Genomic DNA, 27,171 nt, shown 5'->3' on the forward strand with positions numbered 1-27,171 from the left:
GCTTGAGATAGGCTTGGCTGCCATATCTCCTGGCTGACTCACCTAGGGCTGGTCTGACACCCAGCTCCCTGCACAAACCCACAGAGGAACATGGACATGAGGGATCCAAGCAAGGGCCAGCAAGACCACTCCCAGAGCGAACAGCGGGTCTGGCTGCCAACACTGGGGGCAACAGGGGATGGTGGAACTATACCTAGAACAAGTGGAGTCATTACCTCCCAAAGGTCATTGAGTCTCTAAGGTGGGCAACACAAGGCTTGCCCTCTCAATCTGAAACTTCATATAAGAAAGCCTAAAACACTTAATAAGTGAATATTTGTTTAGTTCATTTCCAGTCTTTAAAACAACAATCTAACATTTATATAGTATGTTAAGGCTTGCAAAGTGCTATACAAATACTGTTTTATCCTCATGTCAACCCTGGGAAATGGGTGCTACATCTTACAGATGGGAAAACTGAGGCACGCAGAGGTGAGGTGACTTACTCAGGGTCACACAGCTAGTAAGTGTCTGAGACTGGATTTGAACTCAGGGCTTCCGGACTCCAGGTTCAGTGCTCTATCCCTTGTACCACCTAACTGCTGTTTCCCTTTCTAATACAGAGTGAATGGTTCCAAAGGCTAGTACTTCTCCTGGCTGCTCTTCCCAAGAGGGCTTTGAGAAGGAAGAACAAGGAAAAAAGGGACCTTCAGTAGCTTCTGTGCTGCTGCCAGAGCTCAAGGCAATAACTGATGTATCTCATATCTACCATTTGCTTTGAGGGCCTTTAAACAGATTTCATGGGTGAGCCTGGAGGCAGAAACAATTCTGTGCTAATGGAACTCACAATAAAGCTGAAAAGAAAACATTTGCAGAAGCTACCCTGCCTTTGACTGTTTCAAATGTCCATCTTTCCAAGAATTTGAATGATTTTGCAAACATTTCTCCCACAGAGACCTACCACCTGAACCAAAAACAAAACATTTTAATGAGATTTTAAATATCCCCACTTGGATAAAAAGGACAATTACCCATCACTTAGAAAATGCCAAGAGGGAAGCTAAGGCCACCAGGCTGCCCAGCATCTTGGGAAAAGGGCAGAAGAAGAAAACAAGGCCCAAGCTGCTTTTGGATTCAGCCCAATGGCTCTTTCCAAAAGGCCACGTGATCCATTAGGTCAGACCACCTAGGCATATTCTAGTGTGGCCAGACCCCCGGGCAGTCCGCCCCTGGAGTCTCCTCCTCCCCTTGACATTTACTGTAGAGGAAGCATAGGATTATTCCCCCTTTGAAAATGGGGGGTTGGGGGCAGCTAGGTGGCGCAGTAGATAAAGCACTGGGCCTGGATTCAGAAGTACCTGAGTTCAAATCCATCCTCAGACACCTGACACTAGCTGTGTGACCCTGGGCAAGTCACTTAACCTTCATTGCCCCACAAAAAAAAAAAAAAAGAAAGAAAAGAAAAAAGAAAAAAAGAAAATGGGCGGTTGGTACTTGATGACCTCTGAGGTCTAAGTCCATCAAACCTCCGGAGCCCTTTAGTATCCCGTGACACACCCCCTCGAATCAGAGAGGGAGGAGGAAGCGTGAAATCTGGAGCAGTGGAAGGGAGGCAAGATTGGGGCTAGGCTCTGCCACCTTGTATTCCTGGGAGCCGGCTCTGCCACTTACTGCCTGGTGAGCTTGGGAAAGGGGGGATCTCTTCCTCTCTGGATCTCAGGTTCCTTATCGGTAAAAGGAGGGGCTTAGGCCAGAAGCCTTCTATTTTACCCAAGCCTCTGTGTCTATGATCCCCCCATCTTGGATGAGTCACTTCACTCTGCTAGGCCTCAGTTTCCTCTTCTGTAAAATGAGTGTTGGACCTTTGTGGTCTCATTGAGCTCTCCACCCACAAAGGACCTCTGAAGTCATCTCCATTCCCACCCCCCGTCGGCACAAAGATTCTCTCACTCATCTCTTAGGGCTTCCAGTATCGCCTTCGTCAGTCTCCAGAGTTCCCGGATCCCACCTGACCCCGTGAGACGGAACGCAGGCCCTTCCCCATGACTATAGGAAGGGCAGACTGCGGCTGAGGCGGGGTCCTTGCTCACCTGTGCTTCTGGAGGGCCCCCTTCATCTCTAATCAGCAGCAGATAGCTCTGTCCATCCACAACTATCTCCTTCTTGAATCTCCCACCTGTCACACAAGAAGGAAAACTCGTTACAGAAAGGGGAAGAGGGGCTCAAAGGCTGAACAGACTCAGGCTCCACTTGGGGAAAGATACAACCTCAGCTTGGCCGGGGCTCAATGACGGACTCTAGCAACACCACGAGTGGCACAAGGATGGCCAGATGCAGATTTTAAAGTTCTCTTTCGAGACCCACAAGCCCTCCTGTCTGCAGCTTTACATGGGACCCCAACTTCCTGACTGCTGAAAGGGGACATCTTCCAGGATCATCTGCATTGTAATCTCAAAAATCCCCATGGGGAAAGAGGTCCCTTCAGAGGCAATCATGCCTTAGAAAAAGCAGGCCCAGGTCTGTTCTCTCTCTCTCTCTCTCTCTCTCTCTCTCTCTCTCTCTCTCTCTCTCTCTGTCTTTGTCCGTCTCCCCTCCCTCCCTCCCTCTCTGTCTCCCTGCCTTTATCTCTGTCTCCTTTTGTTCCTGTCTCTGTATGTCTTTGTCTCTGCTCCTCCTGTCTCCCATCTTTGTCTCTGTCTGTCTCCCCTCCTTCCCTCCCTCCCTCCCTTCCTTTCTCCCTGTCTTTCTCTATTCCTGTCTCCGTCTCTGCCTCTCTCTGTCTCCCATCTTTCTCCGTCTCTGTCTTTCTGCCTCCCTGTCTGTCTTTCTATTCCTCTCTGTCTCCCATCTTTCTCTTTGTCTCTGTCTTTCTGCCTCCCTGCCTGTCTCTTTCTATTCCCCTCTCTTTGTCTCCCATCTTTCTCTTTCTGCCTCCCTGTCTGTCTCTTTCTATTCCTCTCTCTCTGTCTCCCATCTTTCTCTTTCTGCCTCCCCGTCTGTCTCTTTCTATTCCCCTCTCTGTCTCCCATCTTTGTCTCTCTGTCTCTGTCTTTCCTCGTTCCCTTCCTCCCTTCCCTCTCTCCTTCCTCCTCCACCCCCCCAACCCCGGCTGAATGTCTTTGTCTCTCTCTGTTCTGTCTCCATTTCTCTGTCTCTTTCTCACCTAGGTTGTCTCTGGCATTCATCTGAGGGGAGGAGGAGTTTGCTTGCTGAGGAACTGTATTGGTCCCCAAGAGAAGCCTGACTCCAGAAAGGAGAACATGGAACATCATGAGGATGGTGACATTTTCTGTACTCACAGGGCACAGTTAGCGGGAGGGTGGCTGTCATACTACACACGTTAGACAAAAGGAGACTACTACAGGTGATGACGTCTCTGGACTAGGCGGGGAGGGACAAGCGGTGCATCTCGCTAGCAGCAGGAGCAACAGACTGATTTGGGTTAGAGATGAAGGGCATCCAGGACTCCTTATCCGGGTGAAAGGGCTCCATCCCACCTTCACAACTTTTTTCTTTTCCTTTTTGTCTTGTCTTTTGGACAGGGACGGCCTGAGAATCCAGGACAACTCCCTGCAAACAGCTGGCCACTGTCTGTCCAAACAAGGCACACTGAGGCTGAACCTGCCATGGTCCGCCACTGACATTGACCTGGCTTCCCCCCCATCCCCGCCCTGAAACTGACTGCCTCCAAGGCCTCTGGGTAGGGCTCCCTTCCCTTCCCTGGGGGAGCCCCCAGTATATCAAACCTCATGCGACTTAACTCCGCTGATTCTGGAGCAGGGCCAGTCTTGTTCAGGTTTTCTGGGATGGCCCGGCCTACACAAAGATCAGCTGACCAGGGGTCAGCTTCCTGTCCTTGGGGGCAGAAGCACCCTTCTCAGGCTAGCTCTATCGCCTGGCCCTCCATCTAGGACCCCATGTACAAGGAGGGGCAAAAGAGAACTCCACAACTGTCTGGCCCCAAACACAGATGCTTCCTGCCACCAGATGCTCCTCCCACGGGATTCTCTGGACCCCGGAAACTCCCCCTCACCACTGCAGCTGCTGGCACCGCCAACATGCCCACGCAGGCCCCACAGCTTCCCCCCATTGGCAGCTGGAGCCACTAACGGAGGGCTTCAGGCTTAAGGGATCTCAGGGCTCCCCTGAGCACTCAGCAGATGAGGAGTAGAGGTAACAATCCTTTCCATCACGATTTTCATGGGAAATAGTTCTAACTCAGTCATAGTCATGTGCAAAAGAGAGAATACCTCTAGGTGCGTTTGGGGATCTCTTTTATCCCCAAGTGTGCAGGGGAGAGCACTCAATTTTGAAATCAGGACAGCTGGCTAGAAGCCTGCCCCTGCCCCTGCCCCTGCCCCTGCCCCTTTGTGACTGAGCAAGGAGGTCAATGTTTCACAAGTTCAGCTTCTTGTGTCTAAAATGGATCAGAGAGGGGGCAGCGAGGGGGTGCAGTGGATAGAGCACTGGCCCTGGATTCAGGAGGACCTGAGTTCAAACCCAGCCTCAGACACTTGACACTTATTAGCTGTGTGACTCTGGGCAAGTCACTTAACCCTCACTGCCCTGCCCCCCCCCCCAAATCAAATCAAATCAAATCAAATGGATCAAAGGACCCCCCCCCCCACTGTGTCAGTGGGCTCTAAATTTGTGCAGTGATGGTTTTCCGGGCCTCAGTTCCCTTCCAGTCCTGATGAAACTAATTTACTTTTTGTTTTGGTTTGGTTTTCTGCAGGGCAATGAGGGTTAAGTGACTTGCCCAGGGTCACACAGCTATAAGTGTCAAGTGTCTGAGGCCGGATTTGAACTCAGGTCCTTCTGAATCCAGGGCCGGTGCTTTAACCACTGCGCCACCTAGCTGCCCCCGATACTAATTTACTTTTAAAAAACATCACTTTGGGGTGGATGAGGAAGAGGGCTTTTCCCAATCTTTTGTGCTAATTGGAAACAAAACCAAACTTAAATAATTGGGGGGCAGGGGAAGAACAACGCTAGCAGGCCCAGGTGCGGCAGACACCCCTCCCTATACAAAAATCAATGGTCTCCATGTATCTCCACGTATCTCATTCACAAAAGGAAAGCGAGAGATACAAGTTAAACCCTAGCTGTGGGTTTTCATATTTGGCTTTTGCCCAAATTATGTTTGAGGATAGAGCCTAGCTTCTTAAACTGTGGCTCGTGACCCCGTAGGGGGTTGCATAACTGAATGTGGGGGGTCACGAAAAATTGGGCAACAGTCAAAGGTTATGCATACCTGTGCTATAGCCCTATATAGCCAAGGTTGCACAAAAACCTCTCAGGCTAAAAGGGGTCGTGAATGGAAAAAGTTAAGCCCTGGCCTAGACGATATCTCTGTGGCAAAGTTTCCAGGTTTAGTTAGGTCCACCTCTAATACCCACCAGCTATTTAACCAAAGCTAAGGTAGTTATTTACCCTCTGGATACCCCGGGCAACTCTCTAAGAATAGGACAGAGATCCTTGCCAATCTGTTTCAGTAAAAGGGATTTCCACACTAGGAATTGTTCTCCAAAATGGTCGGACCAGTTCACAACTCCATTAACAATGTATTAGTGGGGGGGGAAAAAAGAATCCACAGGGGGCAGCTAGGTGAGTACCAGCCCTGGAGTCAGGATGACCTGAGTTCAAATCTGGCCTCACACTTAGTAGCTGTGTGACCCTGGGCAAGTCACTTAACTCCAACTGCCTCCCCCCCAAAAAAGGAAAGCATTCTATTATAAGCATCAGCTGTTGTTAAGGGGCTGGTGTTTTATTTAACAGTAACCTGTCTCTCCTGGTCAACATGACACAGCCCTTTCTACTGGAGGGATCTACTCCCACCTCTCTGACTCCCGGGGCTAGGAGGAAGAGGGGTGAAGTGAGATACTGCTTAATCCCTACTGCCTCCACTACCATTTCTCATTTAGGCTTCCCTTTGGAAGTTCACCTTATCACCTGCATGACCCTCTATGGATCATCAACATGATCTTCTTCATCCTCTTCCCTGCCCCTCAATATTCTCAAGGATTTCCACTAACCACAGTAACGAATCTTGGGGCCGTCTGCACAGGGCTGCAGGCTCCTTCCCTGCCTTACTTCAGCCACGTGCTGACGTGCTCACCCCTTAGATGACCCCGCCCCACAACTGCCTCACTGCTACCAAATGACACTGAAATTCCACTCCCCAACCACCCTCCCGTCACTTCCCCTTTCCCTTTCCCTTCTCCTTCCCCAGAATTCTGGTCCCCTCCCATTGTAACAGCCCATCTCTAGCTCTCCACTTGGACTCATGTCCATGCCCATCACTCCTGTCACGGCTTCCCTCGGTGACACTGAGAGTAGGTAAGACCTACTCTCCTCGGATTCCTTATGAACCTTGACCTGGCATTTCTGATCTTTGAATCCTCATCCCTGGGTAACCTATCCATCCTGATTTATCTAGTCCTGTTACAATATGCCCAGCTATTACAGAGGAAATCCACGCAAGCAAAGTTTTTAAAGTGTGGGACCAGGAACTTGTCACAGCCCTCCAGATGTGCTCCCTGCAGATGTGGCCTCACCAGTATGTGGAGCCACTATTCCTTAAAGCCTTAAGAGAATCTCCCTCTAAAGGCCAACCCAGACCTCAAGTTTGGGAGACTCTTATTGTTAAATCGATTCCTTGATAACTGGGGGGGGGGGTGTCCAGAGATTAAGGGATTCGAGGTTTAAAGCCCAAAGGGTCCCCAGAGGACCAGAAAATCCAACTTCTCAAGGACCAGAGAAGCCAAGAAATACATCTAAATGACACAGGCAGAGGGCAACAGAGTCCAGGATTCAAACTCTGGCCTTCCCAGTACAAATTCGATGCCCTAACTCTGAGATACAGGGATGCACAGCATACTGATGACCCAGGCTCACTCTCTGAAGAGAGAAAATCCAGTAAATGCTCACACTCTCTTTTCTCCGCAGCCGAGGGAGGACAGACACGTGGTCTCTGGGCTTCTCTTTTGTAAATCTATTTCTCATTTAATTCGGGGCCTGTGGTTTCATTAGGGTAGAGAGGTCCCAGAGAGGGTGTTTACTCTATTAAAGCAGGTTGGGGAATTGCACCATCATGCCTGAGAGCACCAGGACACCCCGGCTCCCTGCCTCAAATACCTAATCTTTATCTACATTCCAGAAGAGCTCAGGATTGGCCTCACTAAAGGCTGATGGAAGTTCTAGAGCCTGGGATGGGGAAGCACAGGTAGACCCAGATGTTCAGTCTGGGAGGAAGCGGGGATTTCACTGATCACTCAAGCACTAAACACTTATTAGGCCCTGCTCTGTGCCAGGCTCTGTGCCAGGCACTGCCAGAAGCACTGGGGCTGCCCTCAAGGAGCTTAGAGCCTACTAGGGTGGACAACATGCAAATAAATACACACAAAGCAAGCCACATGCCAGATAAATAGAAAATGATTAACAGAGAGAAGGCCCTGGAATTAAGAGGAATTAAGAGAGTTAAGGCTTCCTGTGGGAGGTGGGGTTTTAGTTGGGACTCAAAGGAGTTCTGCAGGGGAGCAGAACGGGGGAGAACCTCCCAGGCCTGGGGGGCGGCCAGAAAGAATGCCCAGAGTCCAGAGCTGAAGGGTCTTGGCGGTTCAGCCAGGAGGCTGGAGTCACTGGATCCAAAAGCACATGTCAGGGAGTGTGGTATAAGACTGGGGAGGTAAGAAGGGGCAGCTCACGATAGGCTCTGAATGCCACACAGAGCATTTCAGATTTGCTCCTGGAGGTCTCATGGCTGGGATCAGGTCTTCCTGACTCCAGGCCCGGTGCCCTCCCCATTGGATCTCAGAGCACTAGACTTGGGCTGGGGGGCTCTGGGCTGGAATCCTGCCCCTCCCCAGATGGTGTGACTCTGGTCAGGGCACTGGATCTGTGCTGGCCTCCACTCCCTCCTCCAAAATCCTGATCAAGTGGCCAGTCCCTGCCTCCCAGCCCAGGGACATGAAGCTACAATGAGAAAAGGCTGGTAATGCTCCTTGTGAGCAAGATGCCACTAAATGTCATCTCATGTTCTCTTTAGTCCCAAAGTTTCATTGATTTGCATCATCAAACATCCAGTCCCACAAGTATTTATTAAACACCTACTGTAAGACAGTGTGCTTGGTGCTGGGGGGGGTGGTCACGGAAATCAGCTAGAAGGGACCTTGAAGGCCAGTTAGTACAATTCTCTCATTTTACACATAAGGAAATGGAGGCCCAAGGAGGTTCAGGGACTTACTCAATTTCACCAAGTATTCAAATGGATCCTAGAGGAAGGGCTTCTTTCCACCAAGAGCAGCCCCTGACCTCAAGAAGTGTACATATTTTACTATAGAAATAGACCAGGTAGGGGGAGCTAGGTGGTGAAGTGGATAAAGCACTGGTCCTGGATTCAGGAGGACCTGAGTTCAAATCCGGCCTCAGACACTTGACACTTACTAGCTGTGTGACCCCAGGCGAGTCACTTAACCCCCATTGCCCTACAAAAAAACAAAAAACAAACAAAAAAACAAACAAACAAAAAAAAGAAATAGACCAGGTAGACACAGAATTAAGATAAGCTATTTTGAGGAGGAAAGAGGGAATAAAAACCCAAAACACCCCAGGGGAATCCAGACTTGGAGGCAGGGAGGTGGGAAGCTAGGATACTGCTGGCCTGGGGCCTGGTGGCCTCTACAAAGGCCAAACACTGAGGTCAGTGTGTTGGCCAATGGCCCGAGAACCTGAAGATGGGAAGGAAGGGCGGTGATGCTCAGAACCCTTGGAAAGGCGGCAATGTGGCCAAGCTGCTGACTTAAGAATGGATGAGGGGGCAGCTAGGTGGTGCAGTGGATAGAGCACCGGCCCTGGATTCAGGAGGACCTGAGTTCAAATCTGGCCTCAGGCACTTAACACTTACTAGCTGTATGACCCTGGGCAAGTCACTTAACCCCAATTGCCTCACCAAAAAAAAAAAAAAGAAAAGAAAAGAAAGAATGGATGAGGACTTTTCTCCAGGAGCAGGATTTACCTAAATAATGAATTCTAATGATTTTATCACTGGGAGGTGTTAGGGACAGACTGGGTGGCATTGGGAGCACAGACGTCTCTTGGCCGGTGCTGATTTTTGCCTAAATGGTTTCATGGTCCAGGGGATCCTAACCAAGGGATCTCCATAGACTTAACAGAGACAACCCCATAATTTGCCAACTTTGAGCCAAATAATGACAGGAAAGGAGACAAAAAACCCAGAGCAATGCAGGCTGGGGGGCAGCTCCCCTGGGCCCACTGTGTCATCAAGGTCAGAACGAGGAACGTTTGCACCCAGGACAAGGACCAGCAAAGTAATAATGAGAATAATAATCATGTGGTCCACGTGTGCAAGAGCTCGCCTCCAAGAACAGGGCAGTGACTTGTCCCAATTCCAACAGAAGATGAGCCAGAGAACAAGCATCAGGCTGAACACTGGAACTTTGCTTCTAATAAGAAACTCAAGCTTGTCAGCCCAGCCTTCCGAGCCCGTCCTCCAGCTCCCACCTATGCTTGAAGATTAAATCCACATTACTCCCCTTTCCCTGATTTCCTTTCTCAAATTATAGACAAGTAGGGTCACAGGTTCAGAGCTCAAAGGGACCTTGAAGGCCCATCACGTAGGCTCAGAGAGGTTGCGTGACTTGTCCTCAGTCACACAGCGAGCGAATATCTGAGAGAGGATTTGAAACTCCCCGCCCAGGGCCCACGTGTGTGTCCTGGGTTGTCCGTGGGCCCCACACCCCAACAGAACACCCCTGAAGACAAGAACTGTTGTTTTCTTTGGGCACATTTTCAGACTTTTGTGCTTCCTAACTTCCGGCGCCACAGCTGGTATGATGGAGATGTGAGACTAGAGAGTCCAGAGAGAAGGAAACCCCCTCCTTAGGGAGCAGGAAATGGAGGGAAAGGCTATTTAAACACATAAGAAAAGAAGGTGAGGACTGTCTTGTGGGAGTCAAGGGGCCACTAGCCAGGAGCCTCTAGGGAGGCCAAAAGGTCACCACAAGAGGTCAAAAAGGAAAGGTGGCTGGGTTGGATAGTTAAGAGAAGAGGGGAGGGGCAGCTAGGTGGTGCAGTGGATAGAGCACCGGCCCTGGATTCAGGAGGACCTGAGTTCAAATCCGGCCTCAGACACTTGACACTAGCTGTGTGACCTTGGGCAAGTCACTTAACTCCCATTGCCCCACAAAAAAAAAAAAAAAGAGAGAGAGAGAGAGAGAAGAAGAAGGGAGGCATGGGATGGCAGCTTGAGTGGCTGATGGGAAGGGGAGGTTCAGGATGGAGAGACCTGGGCATGTTTATAGGCAGTGGGAGAAAGTAGATGGGTAAGACTGAAGGTGATAAAGGGAGGGGAGAGAAAGGCTGTGGGGGAGAGACAGTCAGAAGGGTTAGAGGGGGAAAGAGAGCCAGATGAGATGGATGGGGGAAGAGGAAGGAAGGAGAGAGGGAAGAGGGAGAGAAAGAGAAGCAAAAGAAGAGGAAGGGAGATGGAAGAAGGGGGAGGGCAAGAGACAGGAAAAGAGAGATAAGGGAAGGGTAACGGGGAAGAGAGGTAGGAGTAAAGCTAGAAGGGAACAAGAAAGGGGAGGAAAAAGAGTGCAGGAAAGGGTCATGGAGAGAAGGGGAAAGGAAAGACAGAGGTAAGAGAAAAAGGAAAGAGAAGGAACATGAATACAGAGGCAGGCTGCAGGAGGAGATGGCAGGTGGCTCAGACAGTCCCATACATTTGATCCCTGGCTCATTGGATGAGGACAGTACTGACCTGGAGTCAGTGTGAGTGTGATGGTTCCCAGGCAGTCTGGCAAACTAAGAGTAAACGGTTCCCATCAGAATACCCTCGTGCATAGCGGGCAGCTAGGTGGTACAGTGGATAAAACACCAGCCCTGGATTCAGGAGGACCTGAGTTCAAATCCAGCCTCAGACACTTGACACTTACTAGCTGTGTGACCCTGGGCAAGTCACTTAACCCTCATTGTCTCTCTCTCTCTCTCTCTCTCTCTCTCTCTCTCTCTCACACACACACACACACACACACACACACACACACTCACTCACTATCCTCGTGCCAGTGATTAACACCAACCATTAGGAGACAGGTTGCGTGTGTTCACTGATGCCACACTCCCTCAGGTCCCCTCTACAAGACAAGGCGCAACAATGGCTCATCTGGTGCTGAACACTGGCCTAGGCACCTGGCCTAGGCATGCCAAATGAAGCACACATTTCATTCAGGACCTCTGTGACTAATTTTATTGAATTAGCTTTCCCTGGGCAGCTCTTGTCTTTAAGCCTCAGACACCCTGAAGCAGGCTGGGGGGAGGGGTGGGGTGGTGCCAGCTCCTTTTTGAAAGTCAGAGCAAAGTGTAATTCATGGGGTTTATGGTTTCCTCCCTAGAGTTCCCACAGAACTCCCCCAGAAACCTTCATTTGCTAGAGGCTCCTGGCCACACACATCTCAATAGCATCTGGGGGCATCAAAGTCCCCATCTCTCTCCAAGGCCAACCTGGGAATGTCTTAGGCACAAATTGTAGGAGAAACCAAAGATATCTACAAGAAAAGGATAGAGGGGCAGCTAGATGGCACAGTGGATAGAGCACTGGCCCTTGATTTAGGAGGACCTGAGTTCAAATCCGGCCTCAGACACTTAACACTTACTAGCTGTGTGACCCTGGGCAAGTCACTTAACCCCAATTGCCTCACCAAAAAAAAAAAAAGGACAGAGGGGAATGGTAATCTATCTGACCGGGTTTTGTGCCAATGCTATGACATGATGCAAGATGATACAAGACACTGCAGAAACTGTTTTGCATTAGCCACATAGCCAGACAGTCACTTAAGGTTCACAAGAGCTCAGAGACTAACTCAAGAAGCAAGGAGGAAGTAGGTCCAGGGGAGGGGAGGGTTCCTTATAGCTCCAAAGAACATGTGGCACTTGGCAACTCTGGAAGAGAAGACCAGATGATTCCCTAGGGATCATCAGCGCCAATTTCCTCATGTTCTGTTTTTGTTTTGTTTTGTTTTGTTTTAAGATGAGTTCCAGAGAGTCTAATCAATTTCGGAATCGTAGTATTTCAAGTTGGAAAAGACCCCCAAGGCCCAACTTTTGACCATCCATTCCCATTTTCCTCTTACAGTTCTTAATCATCAACATGGCCAAAGAAGACATTTTTATCTGCTCTTCTCTCTGAAATTTCAGCCCCATTCAAAATCTGAAAAAAACCCAGCTTCACGTTCGTCGTGCTTTGGGCTAAGTCCAACATAGTGACATTTAACAGGAATTTTGGATGGACTCTTATTTTCACGGATGGGAACCATGATTATTGGTAACATATTTGTTTACTAAAATGTAATTAAATCACACTTCATCTGCTCTGCCAATTTATTGTTAAGCTCTGTATCTTACAGTCAAGACCATGAAGCAGAAGGAGACATGAATAGACAATACTAGTAACAGAAGATTGGGATGCTGGGGGCAGCAGAATTCTAAGATCTAAAACTCTCCAGGTCAATGACCACGGATGAACTGGAGACAGACTGCAGGGTCACTTCAGGCCACCAACTGAACACCATCACTTCAGCTTGCCAGCTTCTGAGTAAGATAAAGAGTCAGATAGCATTGGACAAGAGATAATGAAATTAATCTAGCTGGTTGGGCATGTCTACGTCTATCTTAATGACTCAATAAACATCTAAAAAGAACCTCGGGAATTCAGGATCAATAATCACAGTAATACTTTTTAGGGAATATTAACAGGATAGATAGTTCAGGTCAAGTTCAATTGACCTTCAAGATCATAAATGCCAAGGTCTTGGAAAAAAGTTCAAAGGTGAGCTTTTAAAAATTTTATTTTTAATCAAATTTGGAATTCTTTATCCACTGCAGCTTGCTGACCTGATATGTCAAGCTCAAAAGCACTTAGCATAGAAAATCGATACTCATGATTAGAGAAGCTAGCTTGTACATATACAAAGCAAGAGCACAGTGGTCACAACATGCAGACAGTGTAACATCCAAAGGGGGGGGGCATTAGAAAAAAGGTTTTCACAAGAGAATGCATTTTTTTCAGAGTATTTTTAATCAATAGACCAATGCAGTAAAGTGAAATGTCTTGAAACAGAGGTCACATTTTTCTTCAATAAAATACTGATTGTTGAATTCAAAAAACTTCAAAAGAAAATGATACTTTAAGATTTCTCATCAGCAAGGAGAAAAGCAGATGCCTGACTCAAAACCTTTTTGTTCAGTTATTAGTCTTTCAGAAGCAGCTAGGTGGTACAGTGGATAGAGCACCGGCCCTGGATTCAGAAGGACCTGAGTTCAAATCTGACCTCAGACACTTAACAATTATTAGCTGTGTGACCCTGGGCAAGTCACTTAACCCCAATTGCCTCACCAAAGGGGAAAAAAAAAAGTTATTAGTCTTTCCTTTCCCTACCACATGATGCCAGAACTCATTATCTTCCCCCGACCACCCCCAACCCTCTCCTCTTCCTATCTTCTCTATTATTGCCACGGGCACCAGTCACCAACCCTGGTAACTGAGAGGTCATTTTTGACTCCTCACTCTCTCACCCTACCGCCATCCAATCTGTTGTCAAGTCCTGTTGGTTTTTAACTTAGTTACCTGTGCCCCCTTCTTTCCTCTGAAGCTGCCTCCATACCCATTCAGGTCTTCATCACCTCATGTTTGGACGATGGCAATAGCTACTGGGGGGAATCTTCCTGCCTCAACCCTCTCCGTGCTCCAGCCCACCCTCCATTCAACTGTCAAAGAGATCTTCCTAATGCACACAGAAATCCATGTCACCTTATTATTACTCAGTAGACTCCTGTAGTTACTTATCCCACCTAGGAACAAAGATAAAATCCTCTGTTTGCCTTTCAAAGCTCTTCGCCCTCTCCCTCCTCTAACCTTTCCAGTCTTCTTGGCCCAAACTCCCTCCAACAGAATCTTCAATCCAGTGGCATCGTTCTTCCCACCGTTCCTCATAAATTAAACTCTCTTGACTTGGAGAATTTTCACTTGAGGGTCTCGTGCCTTCATCTCTACCTCTGGCTTCCTTCAAGTCCCAGCTAAATTCTCACTTTCTTCAAGAAGTTCATGTGGGTGCTTTCCATCTGTTGAATATCTCCACTTTATCCTGTATACTCTATATAATTTTGTTTGTTTGTTTGTTTCTTTATTTATTTTGCAGGGCAATGAGGGTTAAGTGGCTTGCCCAAGGTCACACAGCTAGTAAGTGTAAAGTATTTGAGGCCGCATTTGAACTCAGGTCCTCCTGACTCCAGGGCCAGTACTCTATCCACTGCGCCACCTAGCTGCCCCCCCCCCTACATCATTTAAACATAGTTCCTTGTATGTGGGTTCCTCCATTAGACTGACTTTCAACTTCCTTTCCATCCCTAGCACTTAGCACTGTGTCCTGCACATAACAAATGTTTGTTGATCGACTATCTATGGCAACATAGTGTAACGATTGGAATGATGCCACCTGCTGGATACTTACTGTAGAAGAGTTCTGCCCATGAAGCGAAGGTCTTTGAGGGCAAGACCAGGAGCCTTTTCTTTGGCGGGAGGAAGTGACGCGGACTAGTGGGAGGAGGAAGGAAGAGACTGGCGCTGACTCTGGGGCTTTTTCCTGAGGACGCTGGCGGAGAAGGGAGCTAGAAATGTGCTCTCCTTTTAATAGATAGGAATCTAGGCCTTTTTCTCTCTCTTTACCAAATTCTTATTCTCCTTAATAAATGCTTAAAAGTCTAACTCTTGCTAAAGCTTATAATTTATTGGCGACCACTCATTAGATATTTTAGACAGTTTAGCTAGAATTTTAGCCCTTAACAATAGTATGGAGAAAAGAGCACAGGACTTTGGAGTCAGGAGGGCCAGAGTTGGAATCCTGGCTCTGATACATATTAACTTTATGAACATGAGCAAACAAGAAACTTGCCAACTCTGAGCCCTAATTTCCTCTCTCTTTAAAATGGGGATAAGAAAATCAAGAATGAACACACGCACACACACACTCACTCATACTCTCTCTCAACAAAAGCCAAATTCCATTTCAAACTGTGATTTCACATCTGACATTCTCAGGAAAGATGATGTACTTCTCTAGAGTTTTAGGTTTGTGAAAGCAGCAATTGCCTGGTTTTTGTTGTTTTTTAAATTTGTATCCCTAGTGCTTAGCACAGGGCTTGGCACTTAATACTTCTACATTCATTCAAAGATAAACAACTGTAAGGAAATCACAACATAATGTGATGATAGCTATAGCTCTGTGAAGTACCTTGGATGCTATCTAGTCAAACCCCATCCTTTTACAAGTGAGTAAACTGAGACCCCCAAGAGGTGAAAAGATTTGTTAGAAGTCATCTAGGTTGTAAAGGGCAAAACCTGGATTGAACTCAGGTTCTATGATTAAAAGTTCCACACATTTTTTTTTTCACTGAAATGTTGACTTCCTTCAATTATTACTTAAATAAAAGTGACAGGATTAAAAAAAAACAACAGGATGTGCAGAAATAACTTAAGAATTATTGTTTTCTGAAATAATATGAACATTTTAAAAAATATTAATACCATAATGTAAGAAACAATGCAAGAAAACTGGCCAGAATTTCTGAATGCTGACAATGAAGCATCAGCAGAGAAAACACACAGGTGATTTTCAAAGCAGAAGAAAAAAAAATCCATAAAACACACACTTCAAGTTCCAAGATCCAGTGGTTAAATTTATGACAAACAAAAAATTCTGGAAAAAGGCAAAAGAATAACCATCAAATATAAGGGAAAGGGCACTGAAATAACACAAGATTGTTCTTCAGTCATAAGAATTGCAAAAGAGAATGGAATAGTATACAACAAAAAAGCAAAACAGTGGAAGTTAGCATAAGAAATGACATTGCCTAAAAACCTGAGCTTAAGTATTGTTTAATCCCAAGAAATGAAATGAAAAAACACTGACTAAAGTCAGACTGATTTAGAATCCCACCTCTGGGGGCAGCTAGGTGGGGCAGCGGATAAAGCATAGGCCCTGGATTCAGGAGGACCTGAGTTCAAATCTGACTTCAGACACCTGATGGCTACTAGCTATGTGACCCTAGGCAAGTCACTTAACCCTCATTACCCCACAAAAAAAAATTAGAATCCCACCTCTGAAGCTTCCTGCCTATGTGACATTGGGGAAGTCATTTGACCTTTGAATTCAGCTTCGTCTGGAAAAGGACAGGCTTGGGCAAGAAGCCCTCTGAGGTTCCTTACAGTTCTATAGCTAGGATCCTTGGTCATTCTAATTACAGAAAATTTTCTTTCCTTTTCATTTTTCAAGGTTCTCAATATAGTAGCAGACTATTAATCTGCTGACTCTCTGAGCACACTTAGGTAGAACCAGTCACTCAAGTTTTTGACCACCTTAATTCATTAAACTTTCATGCACAATAGCATCAACAAGGAGTAATCTCAAACTATTTATTCACTGATTCCTTTAATAGTTGTTGTTCGATTGTTTCAGTCACATCTGACTCTTCGTGACTCCATTTGGGGTTTTCTTGGCAGATACTGGAGTGGTTTGCCATTTCCTTCTCCAGCTCATTTTATAGATGAGGAAAACTGAAGCAAACAAGGTTAAGTCATTTGCCCAGGGTCACACAGCTACTAAGTGTCTGAGGTCAAATTTGAACTCAAATCTTCCTGATGCTAGGGCTTATGCTCTAACTGCTACAGCACCTAGCTGTCTTTAATAAGTGTTCGGGAAATTCAGTAGCCTATTCACCATAGCTAATTAAACAAACTGGGTTGTAGATTGATTGGACATGCCAAACTCAAAACTGGAAAATGATAAATATTATCTTCATTAATGGATTTTGAAGAATCACATTGAGATTTCTGCTATGGGCATGATTTCATAAATGCAAATTGGGGGACAATTAGAGCCAACCCCAGTGTGGATAATATAAAGTGTTGGCCTGATGCTTGTGTTTATTGCAGTGAAAATAATTTTTGTCTAACCCTGTACCACCAGAACTCCATACTCCTCAGGGTGTAGGAGGCCATGGGAAATGGGATAGCTTATCTTGGTTTGGTTCTTTGGCCATCCCGAGAGTTTATGAAATTCCAGATCTTTGACAATTGCCTCTCAAATGAGAAATGAGTTAAGAGGCTGAAAGTTACCAGAAGGTTCCTCTGGTCTCTGGCTTCCAGGAAGTGCATGCGAATCTCTCCCCTTTGATAATCCCCATTAGTAACCTCTTGTTTCCTAGTCGAGGATGATTCATGGAAGAGGAGAAAGGAAATCTGAATTAGAGCCAGGGTAGGTTTTATGGGTTGGACTAGCTCTCTTGCAAGGCCATCCGCTTGAATCCTGACTCTCACACTTCTGAGATAAGTGAAAATGAGTGAAGTTTCTGAGCCTCAGTTTCTTTGTCTATAAAATGCAGATATTATAATCTGAGGTACCTATACGCCAAAGTTGTTGTGAGAACCTAGCAAGATAATTTATATAAAGTGCTTTGAAAACCTTAAAGCTGGGGCAGCTAGGTGGCACAGTGGATAAAGCACCGGACCTGGATTCAGGAATACCTGAGTTCAAATCCGGCTCAGACACTTGACCCTTACTAGCTGTGTGACCCTGGGTAAGTCACTTAACCCCCATTGCCCCCCCAAAGAAAAAACCTAAAACAAAACAAAACAAAAAAAAAAACTTAAAGCTTTAAATAAATGGCAGCTGTAATTTAGTTATTTATTATTTGTTTATTTGTTGATAAATTATTTCTTTGTTGATTTAATTATTTATTTATTGTTGCTCCAATTCAATAAATGTTTATTAAGCACTAACTACTGGCAAAGCTCTGAGCTGGACACCCTTATATCCCCCAATAGTAGAGGCAGCGTGACTGAGAAGCTGCTGAAACAGAGAACATCCTCGTGATACCCGTGCTGTTCCCCATCCATGTCACTCATTTCTCACCTCCTCACCTTTTCACAAGCTGTACCTGATGCCGATTATGCCTTCCTTTCTCACTTCTGCTCCTTGGAATCCTCATGTCCCTTCAAGGCTCAGCTCAGGTATTACCTCCCATCAGAGGCATTTGCTGATTCTCTCAACTGTTAATACTCTTGGGGCATCTAGGTGATGCAGTGAATAAAGGGCCGGCCCTGGATTCAGGAGGACCTGAGTTCAAATCTGACCTCAGACACTTGATACTTACTAGCTGTGTGACCCTAGGCAAGTTACTAAACCCCAAATGCCTCACTAAAAAAACAAAAACAAAAAAAAACCCCAAACTGTTAATACTCTTTCATGAAATCACTTAATATTTTACTTTGTGTTGACTAATCTCTGAGCATGGTATATGTATGTCCTCAATAGAATGGAAGCTGGGGGGGGGGGGGCGTGGTATATTTCAATTGTCTGTTTCCCCAGTACCTGGTATATATCCTGCTGAATTGACATGAGTGACAATGTCTGGACACTATAAAATTCCGGTGAAAGCCAAATCAAAGTAACCCAGCAGCCCAGCAAGGACAGGCCTGCTTCTCCGCTCAGAGATTTCAGCCGCCGAGTGAGTGCACATCTGGAGGAATCTGCAGGGGAAGGTCACTCGCTACCAATTTACAGCCTCCTGCATCTGTTTCTTAAGAGGGAAAAACATCCTGGGCTGCTTTCATGCTTTTGCCATTAATTACCAGGATGAATGACCGAATGAAAGACCATCGGGGGGAAGTGAACTGCACGAGCACAGAGAATCCCAGGAAGGAACCAGCACCCCCCCCATTCACCCCCAGATCCACTGCCCTGGCCCCCCCAAGGGTGGCAGCCCCCTGGCTACAGCGGGAGCAGGAGCCAGAGCAGGAGGGGGGTCAGAGGGCAGGAGCCCCAGAGCCCAGGCCCTGGAAGTGAGAGGGCCTCAGAGGGACAGAGGCTGAGGCTGAGGGCCACTCACGGGCCAGGAACAAAAGTTCAAGTGCTTTCTCAGATTTCCTGTGAGCAAGCCATCCTGAAAGAATATTTTTTCCCATGTGAAAGGACCTTTCTGCAGAGTTTAAAACCCCAAATAAAGCATGTCCAATGGGAAGCGTGATCATTAACGGTGCAGAAGCACGTCCTCCGGGGGCTGCCCCCCATCCCCCAGGGGCTGCTGTGGGGAAAGGACTGTGAGAATCATCCAGGCCTACAGGGTAAGGGGTTTTAGCCGAATTAGCCCCCCTCCCCCGGATCACACCCACCCACCTCAGAAAGAGTGGACAGTGGTCGCCCACAGCAAACAAGCATTTTTTACAATATCAAGTCACACAGTACAGCAGAGGGTGAGCTGGACCAGGAGCCAGGAGAGACGGGACTTGAACCCCATCCTCACGTGGAAACAGGGGCCAATCACCTCATTGCTCCAGGCCTCAGTTGGCTGATCTGTAAAACGGGCATAAAGAATAACTGCCTACACTCTCACAGGGAAGCAAAAAGCTCAAGTGAGTGCGAACGTGAAGCCAGAACGCTGACGCAGAGCAGGGACAATTTCCATTCACTTCATTCTTTATCATTTATTAAAGTGCCCACAGCTTTCTCAACGCTACCTATATTTTGAACAGATCATAATGTCAGTTAATGGGAGGAAGACTGTAGAGTCAGCAGCTAGATGAGGAAGACCTGGGGTCCCGCAGTGTCCCTTACACATAAAGGCTTCGAGACCCTGGCCAAGGAACTTCACCTCTCGGTGTCCTAGGCCTCTCTCTAACCCTAAAGTGATGGTGATAGTGGTGATGGTGATAACAGCAATAATAACAATAATGTGGTTGGGTCGGTAACTTCAGTTGTGTCTGACTCTCTGTGACCCCATTGGGGGTTTTCTTGGCAAAGATACTGGAGGCTTTGCCATTGCCTTCTCCAGCTCATTTGAAAGACGAGGAAACTGAGGCAGACAGGGTGAAGTGACTTGCCTGGTATCACACAGCTAGTAAGAGTCTGAGGCCACATTTGAGCTCAGGTCTTCCTGACTCCAGGCCTGGAGTTGTATCCACTGAGCCAGCTAGCTGCTGTGTCACCATCACCATCTTTATGTGGTAGCTACTATGTGCCAGGCACTGTGCCAATGCTTTACAAATATACTTCCTCTGATCCTTACAACCAGCCTGAGAGGAAGGTGCTGTTATTATTCTCCTTTGGTGGTTGAGGACGCTGAGGCAAACAGAGGGGCAGGGACTTGGGCAATGCCATACATCAGTGTGTTGGGAGACTAGATTGGAGCTCGGGTCTTCTGACTCCAGGCCCAGCTCTCTCAATGTGCCATGAGCTGCCCCCAACATTTGTGTACAAGCTACCAAAAAGTTGCTCCAGGGGAGAGTTTCCACAAATTTATGAAATCAAAGGTCTTGCCGATTTCTTTCTTTCTTTTTTTTTTTTTTAGTGAGGCAACTGGGGTTAAGTGACTTGCCCAGGGTTACACAGCTAGTAAGTGTTAAGTGTCTGAGGCCGGATTTGAAGTCAGGTACTCCTGACTCCAGGGCCAGCGCTCTATCTACTGCGCCATCTAGCTGTCCCTCTTGCTGATTTCTGTCAAGGAAATCCTGAGTCTGAAGATGGCCCAAAAACTCAAACATAACTACACCCACACATGTATCGTACACACACACACACACACACACACACACGTGTGCAAATATGTCTCACAGAGATACTAACTGCATAAGTGTAAGAGTTGTTGTTTGTTGGGGGGGCACATTATCTGTGAGTTAATAAAAGGGACCAAAACACTGCCAAAGGGGGAGGAGGCAGAGATGACCCTGAGGATCTGACAGGATGGGCTGTAGGACCCTCCGTGAGCACAGGGAAGCCCTTAGGAGTTGAGCCAATTTGGGCTTAAAATTAAACAATAAACTGAGATTTAAAACCTTGAGGCTGGTGAGGCTTGAGGATATCTGGCTTTTCCCTTGAATGTGTTTTTTTTGGGGGGTGGGGGGGGGGTAATGAGGGTTAAGTGACTTGCCCAGGGTCACACAGCTAGTGTCAAGTGTCTTAGGCCAGATTTGAACTCAGGTCCTCCTGAATCCATGCTTTATCCACTAACCCACCTAGCAGTGAATATTCAACCCAACATGCCATTAAATAAAAGAACATCTTTAGAAATAAACATAGAAGCTACTGGTCAGAACGTGTGACCCTCATCACAGTTGTGCGCGGGGACTTTGTGCTGAACTGCTTTTATTTTGTGACAACAGACAGTTCAGGCTGGATCCGTGTGTGTGTGTGTGTGTGTGTGTGTGTGTGTGTGTGTGTGTGTGTGTGTTGGGAGGAGGAGTCCAGGAGTGACTAATGTGAAATCACCAGGCATCAGGCAGATTTCCTTTAAAGAAAAGAAATGTTAATACCTGGCAAATGGGCTGGATCACCCAAGGAGTGAGCATGCCCTGGGGCTGGATGCTGGGCACGCACCACATGGCTGGTTATTAAAAACTAAATCTCTCACACACACACACACACACACACACGTACGCACACGCCCACCCCACCGCCAGATCACATTTTTTTTTTGGATGCATTGATCGCTTTTACTCACTCACTACATTTTTAATAGATGCATCTGCTACAAATGCTTCTGGGCAGATAGATGTATGGAGAATAACTTCTAAGCAAACTCAGGGAGGAGGCCTGGCTGGGAGCTGGCCAGAAGCAGGTATTTCCCCCAGCTGCTGGTGAGGGAGAGGCCAGAGCTGCCCAGCTCCCAAACAGGGTCTTTGGAAAAGTGAAGCCAAAAAATGGAGGAAGTCCAATGACCCGTCCAAGATCACAGGTCAAGGAAGGGAGACTTCCTCAGAGCATTCAGTCCACCCACTGCTCCATCTATAACTAGATGGAAGGAGATACCCCTGGGGCTTCTGACATTGCCCATGTTAAGCGTGGACCACAAAGAGTTCAACTGAGGTCAGATTTCTACAGATTTCTCGGTTTTCACTCCTCTGGTAACTAAAATCAAACACATTCCAGCACAGGCGCAGTGCAGCGAAGAAAGGAGGACTCGAAATGGTCCGAATCCCACCTGGCACCTTTGTAGGCATTGAAGGCCACATCAGGCCTCAGTTTACCTATCTATAAAATAAGGAACCTGGCTGTATGTCCTCTAAGGCTTATTTTATGCTAAATCTAAAATCCTAGGCTTGCCACCCTACCCTCCACACACCCTGAGAACGGCTCCACAACTGCCACGGCTCAGCTCAGCTGCCATCTCCAAAACAAAGCCTTCCTGTTCACCCCTCCCAAAATTACTCCGTGTTTCTGTGAATATACTTTTTAGCCAATTATCTGTATATGTCACTTCTTGCCAGAAAAACGTCAGCTCTGAAGTTAAGAATTATCTTGCTTTGTCTTTGTATCTATCCCCAGTCCCCAGCTCAGTGGCCGGGATACAGAAGGCATTTAATAAATGCATGTTGCTTAACTGACTGAATAAACTGGAGCTCTTGAGGAGCAGGAACTGTTTCATTCTGTCTGTTGCCCTGGGCCTGGCCCCTAAAAGGTGCCTAATAAGTCTTTGGGGGATTAGGCCAGAGAACGGATCAGCCAGCTTTGGACTCATGTTTTTCTAGTTTGCTCTTTTTTGGACAAGGTCCCAAACTCAAGGCAAAGCAGTGTTGACCCCTGACCCCTGACCCCTAGAGGGACCCTTGTGGGGTCCCTCCATTCCTGGGACCTTGGTCCTTGTGTTTCTGATGAGGCCTAGGACTGAAACCAGGTCAGCCATTCTCCCTCATAAGAACACCTGAATGGAGGAAACATGCCTTACTAATAATATCTGCATCCCATCTCCCTGTCCCAGAACCCTCCAGCTGGCAGAGTCCCTTGACTCCTGTTGATGATTCTGATTCCCGACAATGATACATACACTGAGTGCTTCACAGACCTTATCTCCCATGAGCCTCAGTGAAACCCCAACAAGTGCCATTATTAGGCCCACTCTGCAAATGAGGAAACTGAGGCTCAGCATCCAGGCTAGGGTTAGACTCGGGATTAGGAAACGAAGGGAGAGCGACATGCTCAGCATCTGGGGTGAGCTTCAAACTCGAGACCTCCTGACTCCACGGGTGGACCCAGTGGCTCAGGAGTCCCCACTCTCCCCAACACCAGCAAGGAAGTGATAGGACTCGGTGGCAAGAGTGTGGAAGTGGGGGTCAGAAGACAGAACCTGGTTTAAATCCTGGCCCTGCTGCTTAGTCTGTCATTCAGGGTTGTGATAAAATAACGGGACTTGGCAAGTGCCCAGAAGCCCCAGCTGAAGACTGATTTGGAAGTGATTGAATTGGGTGAGACTGAGAGTCTGAGAACCTAGTTAAGGATGATTAAATCGGGACCACACCTAGCCAGCCCTGAGTAGGGTATTAATCTCAGAAGTTGAACCTAGTTAAGGTTGATTAAAGTGAGAACACACCTGGCCGGCCCTGAGTAGAGTGCGTTCTCAGAGGCTGTGGACTGCGACATCAACAGGAGACCACTCTCAACCAACCAACTTGAAGCAGTGTGTAAGGACCGCCTCTGCTCCAGACCTATAAAAAGCTTCCACACTCAGTTTGAGGGGCAGTTTGTGACTGAAACCGGCTTGTGGCAGAGGACTTGAGGAAGAACCCGACCAGGCTGGAACTCTAGGCTAGATAGGCCTTTTCTTAACTTTCTGAACTCCACATGAATACCTGGTATGCTTTAATAAATGCTTAATGCCCAAAGACTGGTGCTAAAGCTTCTAATTTAAGGCGACCACACATTAGATTTTTTAGATAACACATTTAGATTTTAAACATCACAGGGTTTTTATATGGAAGCTTCAGTTTGAATGGGTGAGATGACACCAAAAAATTGGTACAAGAGGCCTTCCCTGGGCCTCGGTTTCCTTCTCTGTAAAATGAGGAAATTAGCCTAGATGACCTGAAATCCCTTCCCGGCTCTAAATCTATAAGACCAGGAAACACGGCGAGACCAGTTCTGAGTCTGGGAATGTAGTGAGTCACAGCTGAGTAGAGAAAGAAGAGGACCAGCTATGCTGGTCCCAGCTCTCAGTGGGGCCCAGGATCCTCCATGGGTCAGGTCAGTGGATCATTTTATGCACAGACTCAGAACCAGGCTGAGAGTGTCCATACATATGTCCATACACAGGACCAAAAATATCAAAACAGAGCAGACCTTATTGTCTATCTAGTCCACCTCTCCCATTTTACAGAGGAGGAAACCGAGGCACAGAACGGGGCAGTGACTTGTCCAATCCATAGTCCTCAAGAAGGGCCTAATGCATTAAGAGATTAAGAGACCTACCCAGGCTAAAAGAGACGGTGAGAGGACAGACAAGCATCTGCATCTTCCCTTCAGGACAATGTCGACTGGAAGGCCGGGACAATTACTACGCAGCATGAGTGTCATCCCTGCAGCCCCCAGCATACAGTAGGAGCCTGCCCCACAGGACATGTGTAATCATTGGCTGCTGAATGGACCTGAATGACCAAGGCCAAGGCCAGCCCTCCAGCCTCTAAAGGACCTCATGTGTCAGGGTGTAGGGGTGTCAGGGTGTTCGTATACACGTGGATGTGTCTCCAAGGAGCACAACATGAGAACAGGTCTCTGAGGAGAAAATGGAGGCTCCAGCAGTCTGACTCAGCATCACAGATCCAGAACACGAAGGGGTCTTAGATGCTTATCTAGTTCACCCCTTCCCCCCTTTCTACAGAGGAGGAAACTGAGGCTCATCCAGGTTCAGTGACTCAGGAGCAGAGACGCAGAGCTGAGGAGGACCCCAGAGATTATCAAGTCCAGTCTCCTCTTAGAACAGAGAAGTAAACTGAGGCTCAGAGATTGACTTATCAAACAGGTGCTAAGTGGCAGGTTCAGGATTGAACAGATATCTTCAGACTTCCTATCTGGACTCTTTCCACCAGGCTGTGATTTATCCTTGTATAGACAGAGAGCTTGAGAGATTTGTTACACACACAGGACCTGCTTTCAGTTTTTCTCAAGAATGAGTTGTCTATGTTCCTGCACTATTGATCAAGTGAATGTTAAAAGGAGAATTCAAAGCTATGTGGGCTTCAGAAACTCATCTCTCAGCTTAGAACTATTTCCCAGGTCAAACCCAAGAGTCAGTCAGCACTGAGACTAAGGTGAGAATCATCAGATGAAAACATGGGTTTCCAGGCTTCCTCCCCCAAATCATGAGAACACCCACCAGCACAAGCAGGCAGCTCCCTCAATCCCCCGGGCCAGGTATAAGAACAACTAGAGCAGAAATGTGGGAGCCGAAATTAGCCTCATTAAAAGGACAAATGGAGAATCAAAAGGCCAGGCCAAGACCCTCAGAGGCACCTGAATGACAAGCATTGTCACAAAGCCAATCCCAGGCCCTCGATCTCAAATATTCATCAACAGGGAGAAAATCATCAGAGGTTACAATGGACAAACACTTCAGCATGACAACAAAGAGAAGGAGGGGGTGAGAGTCCCCATCAAAACCACCAAGGAAGAGGTCTGCCAGAAAAGTGTGAAAATGGCAGCCAAGACTGGAGCTAGCGAGACAGGTTTGAATGTTCAATGGGCGCCATATTGGAGACCCACCATGACTTCCCATGACAAGGCAGCTCTGTGGGAATACCAATGGCATAAGCTCATAGGCTCAGAGCTTTGGAGTTGAAAGAGACCTTAGAGGGGCAGCTAGGTGGCACAGTGGATAGAGCACCGGCCCCGGAGTCAGGAGGACCTGAGTTCAAATCTGGCCTCAGACGCTTAACACTTACTAGCTGTGTGACCCTGGGCAAGTTACTTAACCCCAATTGCCTCAAAAAAAAAAAAAGAAAAAGAAAGAGACCTTAGAGATCACCTACACATAGAATCACAGAGTTGGCATGAACCTCAGTGACCATCTATCTAGTCCAACCCATAATGAAATGAAAAAACGAAAGTGATTTCTGTTACAAAATACTGAGTGAGTGGCAGGGAAAATGGATGATGGGGATGGTACTGTTAGTCAAGGCTAGCACCAGGCCAAAAAATAAAAGAGTGAACTCACCTCCTCATCCCCCAATTCCCTTGGACACTCTTACCCGTAGCCAGCCAGTGTCACTGCTAATGAAGATGAGGAGGGCTGAACTTCAAGACCCAGAGAGCAATTGGTCAAGGGAACAGCAGTGAAGACATGATTCGGCACAGGTCAGCTGAGGGGACGGTAGTGGGCGCTGGCTGCCCTAATGGGACTCAGAATCCCAGATGGTCCCAGCTCCCCTGGCCAACAAGAAAACTCATCTCCATCTGAAAGATGGAGCCAGAGAAAAGATAGGTACCTTGGCTGGGGGGGGGGGGGCGGGGGGCGGTACTGAGGCTGGAGGTCGGTCCCTCTAATTGGCTGCAAAACAGAGCAACACTGGAGGTTTTGGAATCAGGCCCACAATCCCCAGAGTCCCACACTGAGAATAAGGGAGAAGTTTTCCATTTGTCAGTGGAGAGAAGGAAAGCCATAACATGGCTTCTTACGATTCCAGACTGAAGGCTATGCTATTTTTAAAATATTAAAGCAAATTTTTGTATTAAACAAGGTCAACAGGGCAGGTGGTGGAGCTGGAGGTCATATCAAAAAAGCCCCACCTTTTTTTTAGTATCACCAGTGGACCTCACTAGACAGAATTCCAACTCGGCACCACCACCTTGCCATTGCTGACCCTTCCAGGGGAGTCACAGACATGCCATGCAGTGTGGCCAACTCCTTAGCCAAGCCCAGATATGATGGGAACACATACTAAGGGTTCTGGAAAGGAAGAACAGCAAATGTAAAAACCAATAATGATAATAACAATTCTTCCTTAAAGGATTCAAAGGAGGTTGCCTAAGGTAGCAAATAAAGCAATGCATTCACTGGATACCTTGCCCCTAAAGAACCAAGCGGGTTCTAAGTCCTGATTGTTATTTCAAGGAAAACGTACAGTCAGTCTTGCAATTGGAAATCACTTGTCCTGGAGTTCCTCTAACCACCATGATGGCCTTGAATGCCAGTAATAAGGCTGTGGTGACTATGGTTGAAGAGCAATGTGGGGGCCGGATCAGGGGTCTGCTAATACAACAAAGAGGATCGATTTCAATCACCCTCCTCAGTCTGCCAGGAAATGGGGATCGATCATTTTCAGTTTCAAGCACTGACAAAATCGGTTAAACATAA

At 47.2% G+C, this 27,171-nt stretch overlaps 1 protein-coding gene across 8 annotated transcripts in view; it reads right to left on the reverse strand.

Annotated features, from left to right (window-relative positions):
- AGAP1 (ArfGAP with GTPase domain, ankyrin repeat and PH domain 1) overlaps positions 1 to 27,171 on the reverse strand; it is a 666,750-nt gene that overhangs the window by 350,445 nt on the left and 289,134 nt on the right. For all 8 annotated transcript variants that reach the window (XM_044001114.1, XM_044001113.1, XM_044001112.1 and 5 more), the window contains one exon: positions 2,070 to 2,155. In XM_044001114.1, coding sequence (XP_043857049.1) covers positions 2,070 to 2,155 — 86 coding nt within the window. The remainder of the gene's footprint in view (positions 1 to 2,069; positions 2,156 to 27,171) is intronic.

The sequence above is a fragment of the Dromiciops gliroides genome, chromosome 4 (assembly GCF_019393635.1).
Source record: "Dromiciops gliroides isolate mDroGli1 chromosome 4, mDroGli1.pri, whole genome shotgun sequence".
In the NCBI taxonomy this organism is placed as follows: Eukaryota; Metazoa; Chordata; class Mammalia; order Microbiotheria; family Microbiotheriidae; genus Dromiciops; species Dromiciops gliroides.